Source organism: Oreochromis niloticus, linkage group LG1 (genome assembly GCF_001858045.2).
Source record: "Oreochromis niloticus isolate F11D_XX linkage group LG1, O_niloticus_UMD_NMBU, whole genome shotgun sequence".
Lineage (NCBI taxonomy): Eukaryota > Metazoa > Chordata > Actinopteri > Cichliformes > Cichlidae > Oreochromis > Oreochromis niloticus.
Window position 1 is genome coordinate 29,501,509 of NC_031965.2, and position 12,609 is coordinate 29,514,117.

General features: G+C 42.9%; 1 protein-coding gene across 4 annotated transcripts in view; it reads right to left on the reverse strand.

The window, feature by feature from the left end:
* Positions 1-517: 517 nt before the first annotated feature.
* Positions 518-12,609, reverse strand: part of shf (Src homology 2 domain containing F) — a 102,516-nt gene continuing 90,424 nt past the window's right edge. For all 4 annotated transcript variants that reach the window (XM_025907388.1, XM_005447611.3, XM_005447613.3 and 1 more), the window contains one exon: positions 518-2,020. In XM_025907388.1, the coding sequence (XP_025763173.1) occupies positions 1,834-2,020 (187 nt within the window). In that variant the 3' untranslated portion in view covers positions 518-1,833. The remainder of the gene's footprint in view (positions 2,021-12,609) is intronic.

The window sequence follows — 12,609 nt, forward strand, 5'->3', positions numbered from 1 at the left end:
ACCTAAGAGGTTTGAGCTGTACCTGTCACCAGGGCCAGCAGGGTTAAAAGAAAAAAAAAAAAGAAGAAGAAGAAGAAGAAAACAACTGCAATTCTGAGTGTGTGCACACATTCTCATGTGCATACAAATACTGCACACACAGACCTGTTTGACACATGCATACTCAAGCTTACACATAGTACAGACATCTGGAGATTTTAATGAAAAGTGGAAGCATGACAGGTTGAAGGTAGGTGATTATCTGGTTTGGACACGCTGGACTGATCGATGTGTGTGCAGACGGGTATGCTATCGTCTCTCACACGAGGTTTGACAATCCTGTTGGTCAGGAGACGCAGTGACTCGTGTCCCAGAGTGAGGCCACCGAGGCAAACTTGCATTTAGCAGAACTGGAAACAACAAAAATGCTAAAGCACCACAGCAAAAGAGGCTGGAGTAGTCCCATAAAACACGATCACGTTGGCACAGAACGATGAGGGTGGGGGTTGGGGGCAACGGGCCAATCACAAAGGAGTAACACATCAGTAATAATCACCCCAGAATAAATTACAGTCACAGAACAATTGTTAAAAGCAGAATTAGAAATCAACTGATCTAGCGGACTGATTTGACCCATGCATTTTATAAGGCATTAACCAAACATTTCTTACTGACGTTGCACAGTATTATAATAGTGACTATACATACAGTTGCTGATCTGAAAAAACAAAAAACCAAAAACTGCTTGTGTTTTCATAAAAAAAATCTCAGATTAATTGTATACAAAAAAAGCATATTCCTAAAACTAATGATGCATTCTTTAAGGGAATTGGGAATGTCGAAGAGAGAGCAGATCGATGTCTGCAATCCATTGTACCTATTGATCTGCACATGGGCGAATGAAATTGATTTTCTGAGGTAGACAATACAAGCATATTTCATTCTCCCGATGCAAAGCCATTCTAAGCAGGGGTAGTGGGGATAATTTGGTCCATTTGGACAGGCTCTGGTCTTTAGCCTCAGCCAAATGTACTGTGTCAGATGGGTTGACCCATCCATCATGCTCTCCTGCCTGTCTCAACACCACGGTACTTACACTGTCACTGGTGTGATACACCCACTCAATGATGGATAGCAGACAACATGCACTATGACAAGATAGAGAGATCAGTCTGCACAGCTCACAGGCTTGTTGTTTCCACGCAGCTGGGGACGCTCCATTCACACACAGCCAGTTTATTTAATATCCCGGCCACTGTATGAGGCACACGTGGACAATATCACTCGACATGCATCATAAATGTTGCTTCCCTTACAGAGGTCTTATAATCTTCAAATCCCCTTTGCAATATGATTACAGTAGCAACAGAGCCTAACCGAATGAGATACTCAAACAAACATTTCATACATAATCGTCATTTGTGCACTCACAGGACACAGGGTACAACAGTTTATGCTGAAAGGTAAATCCCAGTGACAAACGTTAAGTTGTACCTTTCTTTTATTTACGTCTTAAGTGCTATGGGTAATCAGCTCAACAGTCAGTGAAATGATGTTCTGTAGATAGTCAGTCTGATCTACTAAGCAGATGTCTATCATAAATAAAATAAAATAACATAAAATAAAATAATAACTTCTGCAAATCTGAGTCTGTATGTATGAGATAGTAAGCAGAGGGCCTTCAAACAGGTCTGGAATCTGTTGGCCAGTGAGGTGAGTCAAGATCAGCAGTTTAGGATGCCACTGTTCATCTTCCCCTGAGCCTAGTGGACTCTTTCCAGAGGGACAGGAAACAGCGAGCCACAGGTTGGCCCAAAGTACTGCAAAGCAGATGCCTGCAGGAGACCTGGAGCACTATAGTGTCCTGATGGCTACAGGGTAGAGCAGGGACATATGTTCAGCACCCTTGATGGGCAGCTTGCGGCTGGAGTAGAAATGGATGATCTCAGGCACGCTGTCGAAAGGGCAGCTGTTCTGGCCCAGGATGTACTTGTTCTCCTTGGTCCGTGACAGCTTCATGTGCATGAAGCCCTGGCTACTCCTGGAGACAGAGAAGACAGAAAAAGCTCAAAACAAAATTCAGATTTTTACAAGACAAAACCAGATTATTTTTATTATGCTCTGACACAAAAAATCTAAGAAAAAAACCCAATTATTATGTGTGCCTATGACAAGAGGCACACATATTACTATTCGTCGGATTTATTATTATGTGTGCCTATGCCAAGAGGCACACATATTACTATTCGTCGGATTTATTATTATTATGTGTGCTATGACAAGAGGCACACATATTACTATTCGTCGGATTTATTATTATTATTATTATTCTTCAGTTTCCGCCTGAAATTTTGCAGCGAAACTCGCCCCGCAGTTTTGAGACAAGCTTCATATATGTTACCTCATTTTGTGCGGCTGGATCAGGAATGGTGTGCTATGACTTTTGGTGTTTATAACTATTATAGTTTTTTAAATATTAATATTTTAGTGAAAATTTTCCCGCGCTTCTCTGCCAAACAGTTTTGAAAATAGGGTTACATATGTTAGATCATTTTGTGCGGCTGGAGCTGGACTAGTATGGTATACACTTTTGGTGTTTATGACTTTTATACTTTTGAAATATTTAGATTTTAGTGCAAATTTAGGCCAATTTCCATAGAAACAGACTTTATTTGTGGTGGGTTGGCTCTCTCTAGTGGTATACCGGAGTAGTACGGCTGAAAATCTGTATGCTTGTTACAAAACTCCATATCCCATAATTCATAGCACCCCTCTTCCGAGTTAAACAATGGCGGACACCACTTCGTTTTATATGTCTTTTATTCGTGTTTCTAGGTCACAAAATACACTTTTAAGATATTTTCAGGCGAGAATGTAGGTGTGTAAACTTCAAATATCTGCTCGTTTTATCAAGACATCCCATATTAGCGACAATTCTCCTAAGTGTTGCTGATAGCCGGCTAGCTAGCTAGCGCCGCTAGCTTAGCTAGCTAGCGCCCTTCGTGAAAACCACCCAGGCTTGGCTGATAGTGAGGTGGCTAAAATTTATTTAATCGCCTGATCACTCGGCAAGGGTCTGTGTCTTAGCTGGACTTATTTTTCGTTTATATGGGCCGATGATGCTGGTCGATGTGGAAAAAATAACTGAGTTGTTTGGTGGTGGAGCTACAACAGAGGGCAGCTATCCACCGGTGTGTGACAGAAAGGACATGCCGCGAACGAGACATACAAGGCGGTGAGGCTACCGCCGATCGTCCGATGTTTGCTAACGCGGAGGTCAATCGTGGATCAGGGAAAGCGAAGGCAGGAGCGTGAGGTGAACTGAATTTCAGGTAAGAAGTTATGACCTGCACTCTATTTGGGTCAGATATAAACCGAGTTTAGGTGTAGTTTATTTAGCAACAGTTCTCTTACGTGTTGCTGATAGCCGGCTGGCTAGTTAGCTAGCGCGCTAGCTTAGCTAGCTAGCGCGGCTAGCGACCCTTCGTGAAAACCACCCAGGCTTGGCTGATAGTGAGGTGGCTAAATTTGTTTAATCGCCCGATCGCTCGGCAAGGGTCTGTGTCTTAGCTGGACTTATTTTTCGTTTATATGGGCCGATGATGCTGGTCGATGTGGAAAAATAACTGAGTTGTTTGGTGGTGGAGCTACAACAGAGGGCAGCTATCCACCGGTGTGTGACAGAAAGGACATGCCGCCAACGAGACATATGAGGCCGGGCAGGCGATTGCTAACGCGGTGGTCAATCATGGATCAGGGAAAGCGAAGGCAGGAGCGTGAGGTGAACTGAATTTCAGGTAAGAAGTTATGACCTGCACTCTATTTGGGTCAGATATAAACCGAGTTTAGGTGTAGTTTATTTAGCAACAGTTCTTACGTGTTGCTGATAGCCGGCTGGCTAGCTAGCTAGCGCCGCTAGCTTAGCTAGCTAGCGCGGCTAGCGACCCTTCGTGAAAAACCACCCAGGCTTGGCTGATAGTGAGGTGGCTAAAATTTGTTTAATCGCCCGATCGCTCGGCAAGGGTCTGTGTCTTAGCTGGACTTATTTTTCGTTTATATGGGCTGATGATGCTGGTCGATGTGGAAAAAATAACTGAGTTGTTTGGTGGTGGAGCTACAACAGAGGGCAGCTATCCACCGGTGTGACAGAAAGGACATGCCGCCAACGAGACATATGAGGCCGGGCAGGCGATTGCTAACGCGGTGGTCAATCATGGATCAGGGAAAGCGAAGGCAGGAGCGTGAGGTGAACTGAATTTCAGGTAAGAAGTTATGAACTGCACTCTATTTGGGTCAGACATAAACAGAGTTTAGGTGTAGTTTATTTTCGTTGTGCTGACTTTTACAATCGTACTGCGTGCTAGCTAGCACGACGGGAGTTTATATACAGCTGTGTGCGCGCTAAGTTACTGACGTTGGACTTTATTTTATTCATAATGGTTAGTTCGTAGAGTTGCCGTACAAACGGAATCGTGCCACATTCAGAGAAAATATTACGATTTATTCTGTCGTTACGAAGCCTCCCCTGTCATTCTCTCGCCTGTTGAAACTTCAGTCATGAAACTGATCAATGATCGGCTTTTCTCTCTTGTTTGTTTATCGCGCTAAACAACAGCAGCACGTTTAAGCTTGATCAGCTGTTGTTAGAATTCATTTGCTTTTAATTTCTAGTATCAGCTGGTGTTTGCAGCCACAGCTGTAAAAACGGCTGTTCCAAACCAGATATCCTTACTGAATCATCAGAGCTGAACAGGTGATGGAGAAACAGGTTTACCCTTAGGTGACATGAATGAGTTGAAGGGAAGTTATGAACTGTTTCTGAGAGACAAACACCAAGCTCATTTTTTTGTGTAGCTGACAGCTGGTAACTGTGCAGGGGCGGATCTAGCAAAGCTTTTGCCAGGGGGCCAGGTAGGGCATTAACAGAGAAAGGTGGACACAAAGATATACTTTTCTTTCTTACTCTCATACAGGGAGTGCAGAATTATTAGGCAAGTTGTATTTTTGAGGAATAATTTTATTATTGAACAACAACCATGTTCTCAATGAACCCAAAAACTCATTAATATCAAAGCTGAAAGTTTTTGGAAGTAGTTTTTAGTTTTAGCTATTTTAGGGGGATATCTGTGTGTGCAGGTGACTATTACTGTGCATAATTATTAGGCAACTTAACAAAAAACAAATATATACCCATTTCAATTATTTATTTTTACCAGCGAAACCAATATAACATCTCCACATTCACAAATATACATTTCTGACATTCAAAAACAAAACCAAAACAAATCAGCGACCAATATAGCCACCTTTCTTTGCAAGGACACTCAAAAGCCTGCCATCCATGGATTCTGTCAGTGTTTTGATCTGTTCACCATCAACATTGCGTGCAGCAGCAACCACAGCCTCCCAGACACTGTTCAGAGAGGTGTACTGTTTTCCCTCCTTGTAAATCTCACATTTGATGATGGACCACAGGTTCTCAATGGGGTTCAGATCAGGTGAACAAGGAGGCCATGTCATTAGTTTTCTTCTTTTATACCCTTTCTTGCCAGCCACGCTGTGGAGTACTTGGACGCGTGTGATGGAGCATTGTCCTGCATGAAAATCATGTTTTTCTTGAAGGATGCAGACTTCTTCCTGTACCACTGCTTGAAGAAGGTGTCTTCCAGAAACTGGCAGTAGGACTGGGAGTGGAGCTTGACTCCATCCTCAACCCGAAAAGGCCCCACAAGCTCATCTTTGATGATACCGGCCCAAACCAGTACTCCACCTCCACCTTGCTGGCGTCTGAGTCGGACTGGAGCTCTCTGCCCTTTACCAATCCAGCCACGGGCCCATCCATCTGGCCCATCAAGACTCACTCTCATTTCATCAGTCCATAAAACCTTAGAAAAATCAGTCTTGAGATATTTCTTGGCCCAGTCTTGACGTTTCAGCTTGTGTGTCTTGTTCAGTGGTGGTCGTCTTTCAGCCTTTCTTACCTTGGCCATGTCTCTGAGTATTGCACACCTTGTGCTTTTGGGCACTCCAGTGATGCTGCAGCTCTGAAATATGGCCAAACTGGTGGCAAGTGGCATCTTGGCAGCTGCACGCTTGACTTTTCTCAGTTCATGGGCAGTTATTTTGCGCCTTGGTTTTTCCACACGCTTCTTGCGACCCTGTTGACTATTTTGAATGAAACGCTTGATTGTTCGATGATCACGCTTCAGAAGCTTTGCAATTTTAAGACTGCTGCATCCCTCTGCAAGATATCTCACTATTTTTGACTTTTCTGAGCCTGTCAAGTCCTTCTTTTGACCCATTTTGCCAAAGGAAAGGAGGTTGCCTAATAATTATGCACACCTGATATAGGGTGTTGATGTCATTAGACCACACCCCTTCTCATTACAGAGATGCACATCACCTAATATGCTTAATTGGTAGTAGGCTTTCGAGCCTATACAGCTTGGAGTAAGACAACATGCATGAAGAGGATGATGTGGACAAAATACTCATTTGCCTAATAATTCTGCACTCCCTGTAAACACCAAGCTCCTTTTTTGTGTAGCTGACAGCTGGTAACTGTGCAGGGGCGGATCTAGCAAAGCTTTTGCCAGGGGGCCAGGTAGGGCATTAACAGAGAAAGGTGGACACAAAGATATACTTTCCTTTCTTACTCTCATATAAAATATTTAGCTTTTATTAAATACTTATCTGAATCTTACAACCAAAGTTTGTATAATAATACACAAGATTGGCTGTAGACCATTGTTCATCATTCAGAACACTGTGTAAAAATAACAAAAACAAAAAGTGAATGCATGTGTGAAAAGTGGTCCATAATGTAATGCTTCAAAGCGTGTTCATGCAAACATTGTCGGATCTGCCGTGGTACAATGGGACTTCTGCTCATGAACCTGTGTGCACAGCGTCTGCAAATCGGCGCTGTACGAAGTAACTTCATCTTTACACAAAACTGTAAGCTGTCATCTGTGAAGCGTGAGCGGTGTTTGTTTTTACCATAGTTCATGGTGGAGAATGGCTGCTCTTCTGAGTTTTGCTGTCTGTAGCCGTATGAATGGCAACTACAGTGATTAGCAGCGGCATAGGCACACATAAAATTTCTTCTGAAATTTTCGCTTTCTAGTTATGTGTGCCTATGACAAGAGGCACACATATTACTATTCCTCGGATTTATTATTATTATTATTATTATTATTATTATTATTCTCCAGTTTCCGCCTGAAATTTTGCAGCGAATCTCGCCTCGCAGTTTTGAGACAAGCTTCATATATGTTACCTCATTTTGTGCGGCCGGATCTGGAATGGTGTGCTATGACTTTTGGTGTTTATGAATTTTATAGTTTTTTAAATATTAATATTTTAGTGAAAATTTTCCCGCGCTCCTCTGCCAAACAGTTTTGACATTAGGGTTACATATGTTAGATCATTTTGTGCGGCTGGAGCTGGACTATTATGTTATGACTTTTGGTGTTTATAACTTTTATAGTTTTTTAAATATTAATATTTTAGTGCAAATTTAGGCCAATTCATCTTTTGGCGCCAAATAAACAGACTTCATTTGTGGTGTCTTGGCTCTCTCTAGTGGTATGCCGGGAGTGGTACAGCCTGTGTACCCTTATTTGGATTACCGTAATGATGACAATTTCAACGGTGCGCACAGCGTCGCTGCTTTCAGGAGCCATTGGAATTTTTAAGGTTGCGCAAATCATTCAAAGTTATGGTAATGCTTGGTGGAAAACTCAATATCCCACAATTCATAGCACGCCTCTACAGAGTGAACAATGGCGGCCACCACTTCGTTTTATATGTCTTTTATTCGTGTTTCTAGGTCACAAAATAAGCTTTTAAAATATTTTCAGGCGAGAATGTAGGTGTGTAAACTTCAAATATCTGCTTGTTTTATCAAGACATCCCATATTTAGCGACAGTGCTCTGACTACGTCGGTCCTGCCTGACAGCTAGCCGGCTACCTAGCTGGCTACCTAGCTAGCTGCCGCATTTGGCTGCAAATGGATAGCGAGGGGACTCTCTCTGTCGTTTCACCTCCCTGGTCTCTCGCAAATGCTCGCATAGAATCGGAGTTACAGCTGGATGTGGAAAAAATAACTGAGTTGTTTGGTGGTGGAGCTACAACAGAGGGCAGCTACCCACCGGTGTGTGACAGAAAGGACATGCCGCCAACGAGACATATGAGGCCGGGCAGGCGATTGCTAACGCGGTGGTCAATCGTGGATCAGGGAAAGCGAAGGCAGGAGCGTGAGGTGAACTGAATTTCAGGTAAGAAGTTATGACCTGCACTCTATTTGGGTCAGATATAAACCGAGTTTAGGTGTAGTTTATTTAGCAGCAGTTCTCTTATGTGTTGCTGATAGCCGGCTAGCTAGCTAGCGCCGCTAGCATAGTTAGCTAGCACCGCTAGCGACCCTTCGTGAAAAAGCACCCAGGCTTGGCTTATATTGAGGCGGGTGAAACTCGTGTCAGCACCCGGTCGCTCGCCGACAGTATGTGTTTTAGCTGGACTTATTTTTCGTTTATATGGACCGATGATTTATTTATTTATTCATTTTAGTAACGGTATAAACAGTGAAAGGTGGTGGATTGGCCAGATGTAAACTTCAAATATCTGCTCGTGTTACCAAGACATCCCATATTAGCTCTGATGTTTTCGGTGCCTGCAAAGAGCTAGACAGGTAGCTAGCTAACCCGAGCTGGCTGTCTTTTTGACTCAGGGTCATAGCTGGACTTATTTTTCGTTTTATGAGCCGATGAGGGTTTTTTTTAGTAACGGTACAAACAGTGAAAGGCGGTGGATTGTCCAGATGCTGGTCGATGTGGAAAAAATAACTGAATTGTTTGGTAGTCGCTGACGCGGAGCTACAACCGAGGGCAGCTATCCACCGGTGTGTGTCAGAAAGAACATGCGGGGAACGAGGCGGCGAGGTGACCGCCGATCGACCGGTGGTAGATCGTGGATCAGGGAAACCGAAGGCAGGAGAAGCAGGCGGCTGCCGGTCGGAGCGTGAGGTGAACTGAATTTCAGGTAAGAAGTTATGACCTGCACTCTATTTGGGTCAGATATAAACCGAGTTTAGGTGTAGTTTATTTTCGTTGTGCTGACTTTTTACAATCAGTTATAATAACTCGTACTGCGTGGTAGCTAGCACGATGGAGTTTCTATACAGCTGTGTGCGCGCTAAGTTACTGATGTTGAACTTTATGACAGCCTCCCCTGTCATTCTCTCGCCTGTTCAAACTTCAGTCATGAAACTGATCAATGATCGGCTTTTCTCTCTTGTTTGTTTATCGCGCTAAACAACAGCAGCACGTTTAAGCTTGATCAGCTGTTGTTAGAATTCATTTGATTTTAATTTCTAGTATCAGCTGATGTTTGCTGGAGCCACAGCTGTAGAAGCGGCTGGTCGAAACCAGGAGATGACCTTACTGAATCATCAGAGCTGAACTGGTGATGGAGAAACAGGTTTACCTTTTTTTAGGTGACATGAATGAGTTGAAGGGAAGTTATGAACTGTTTCTGAGAGAAATAAACACCAAGCTCCTTTTTTTATTTAGCTGACAGCTGGTAACTGTGCAGGGGCGGATCTAGCAAAGCTTTTGCCAGGGGGCCAGGTAGGGCATTAACAGAGAAAGGTGGACACAAAGATATACTTTTATTTCTTACTCTCATACAGGGAGTGCAGAATTATTAGGCAAGTTGTATTTTTGAGGAATAATTTTATTATTGAACAACAACCATGTTCTCAATGAACCCAAAAAACACATTAATATCAAAGCTGAATGTTTTCGGAAGTAGTTTTTAGTTTGTGTTTAGTTTTAGCTATTTTAGGGGGATATCTGTGTGTGCAGGTGACTATTACTGTGCATAATTATTAGGCAACTTAACAAAAACAAATATATACCCATTTCAATTATTTATTTTTACCAGTGAAACCAATATAACATCTCCACATTCACAAATATACATTTCTGACATTCAAAACAAAACCAAACAAATCAGCGACCAATATAGCCACCTTTCTTTGCAAGGACACTCAAAAGCCTGCCATCCATGGATTCTGTCAGTGTTTTGATCTGTTCACCATCAACATTGCGTGCAGCAGCAACCACAGCCTCCCAGACACTGTTCAGAGAGGTGTACTGTTTTCCCTCCTTGTAAATCTCACATTTGATGATGGACCACAGGTTCTCAATGGGGTTCAGATCAGGTGAACAAGGAGGCCATGTCATTAGTTTTTCTTCTTTTAAACCCTTTCTTGCCAGCCACGCTGTGGAGTACTTGGACGCGTGTGATGGAGCATTGTCCTGCATGAAAATCATGTTTTTCTTGAAGGATGCAGACTTCTTCCTGTACCACTGCTTGAAGAAGGTGTCTTCCAGAAACTTGCAGTAGGACTGGGAGTTGAGCTTGACGCCATCCTCAACCCGAAAAGGCCCCACAAGCTCACCTTTGATGATACCAGCCCAAACCAGTACTCCACCTCCACCTTGCTGGCGTCTGAGTGGGACTGGAGCTCTCTGCCCTTTACCAATCCAGCCACGGGCCCATCCATCTGGCCCATCAAGACTCACTCTCATTTCATCAGTCCATAAACCTTAGAAAATCAGTCTTGAGATATTTCTTGGCCCAGTCTTGACGTTTCAGCTTGTGTGTCTTGTTCAGTGGTGGTCGTCTTTCAGCCTTTCTTACCTTGGCCATGTCTCTGAGTATTGCACACCTTGTGCTTTTGGGGACTCCAGTGATGTTGCAGCTCTGAAATATGGCCAAACTGGTGGCAAGTGGCATCTTGGCAGCTGCACGCTTGACTTTTCTCAGTTCATGGGCAGTTATTTTGCGCCTTGGTTTTTCCACACGCTTCTTGCGACCCTGTTGACTATTTTGAATGAAACGCTTGATTGTTCGATGATCACGCTTCAGAAGCTTTGCAATTTTAAGACTGCTGCATCCCTCTGCAAGATATCTCACTATTTTTGACTTTTCTGAGCCTGTCAAGTCCTTCTTTTGACCCATTTTGCCAAAGGAAAGGAAGTTGCCTAATAATTATGCACACCTGATATAGGGTGTTGATGTCATTAGACCACACCCCTTCTCATTACAGAGATGCACATCACCTAATATGCTTAATTGGTAGTAGGCTTTCGAGCCTATACAGCTTGGAGTAAGACAACATGCATGAAGAGGATGATGTGGACAAAATACTCATTTGCCTAATAATTCTGCACTCCCTGTAAACAGCAAGCTCCTTTTTTTGTGTAGCTGACAGCTGGTAACTGTGCAGGGCCGGATCTAGCAAAGCTTTTGCCAGGGGGCCAGGTAGGCCATTAACAGAGAAAGGTGGACACAAAGATATACTTTTCTTTCTTACTCTCATATAAAATATTTAGCTTTTATTAAATAGTTATCTGAATCTTACAACCAAAGTTTGTATAATAATACACAAGATTGGCTGTAGACCATTGCTCATCATTCAGAACACTGTGTAAAAATAACAAAAGACAAAAAGTGAATGCGAAAGTGCATAAATATTTATTTTACGTGTTTGATGTGTGTGGCGGGGCTTGGTCTGCAGTGCCGCTGCAGGGGAGGTGGACCCACCTGAGCGGCATCTGCAATCACGCCTCTCGGGCGTTGTCTGTGCTCTCTCGGCTGTTTTTTGGGTGTGTGTAAGTTGAAAAGCTACAGCCGGTTGTGTGGGTACACCAACCATGTGTGAAAAGTGGTCCATAACGTAATGCTTCAAAGCGTGTTCATGCAAACATTGTCGGGTCTGCCGTGCTACAATGGGGACTTCTGCTCATGAACCTGTGTGCACAGCGACTGCAAATCGGGGCTGTACAAAGCAACTTCATCTTTACACAAAACTGTAAGCTGTCATCTGTGAAGTGTGAGCGGTGTTTGTTTTTACCATAGTTCATGGTGGAGAATGGCTGCTCTTCTGAGTTTTGCCCTAAGCAGCCGTAAGAATGGCAAACTACACAGATTAGCAGCGGCATAGGCACACATAAAATTTCTTCAGAAATTTTCGCTTTCTAGTTATTATTATTATTCTTCAGTTTCCGCCTGAAATTTTGCAGCGAAACTCGCCCCGCAGTTTTGAGACAAGCTTCATATATGTTACCTCATTTTGTGCGGCTGGATCAGGAATGGTGTGCTATGACTTTTGGTGTTTATAACTATTATAGTTTTTAAATATTAATATTTTAGTGAAAATTTTCCCGCGCTTCTCTGCCAAACAGTTTTGAAAATAGGGTTACATATGTTAGATCATTTTGTGCGGCTGGAGCTGGACTAGTATGGTATACACTTTTGGTGTTTATGATTTTTATAGTTTTTGAAATATTTAGATTTTAGTGCAAATTTAGGCCAATTTCCATAGAAACAGACTTTATTTGTGGTGGGTTGGCTCTCTCTAGTGGTATACCGGGAGTAGTACGGCTGAAAATCTGTATGCTTGTTACAAAACTCCATATCCCATAATTCATAGCACCCCTCTTCCGAGTTAAACAATGGCGGACACCACTTCGTTTTATATGTCTTTTATTCGTGTTTCTAGGTCACAAAATACACTTTTAAGATATTTTCAGGCGAGAATGTAGGTGTGTAAACTTCAA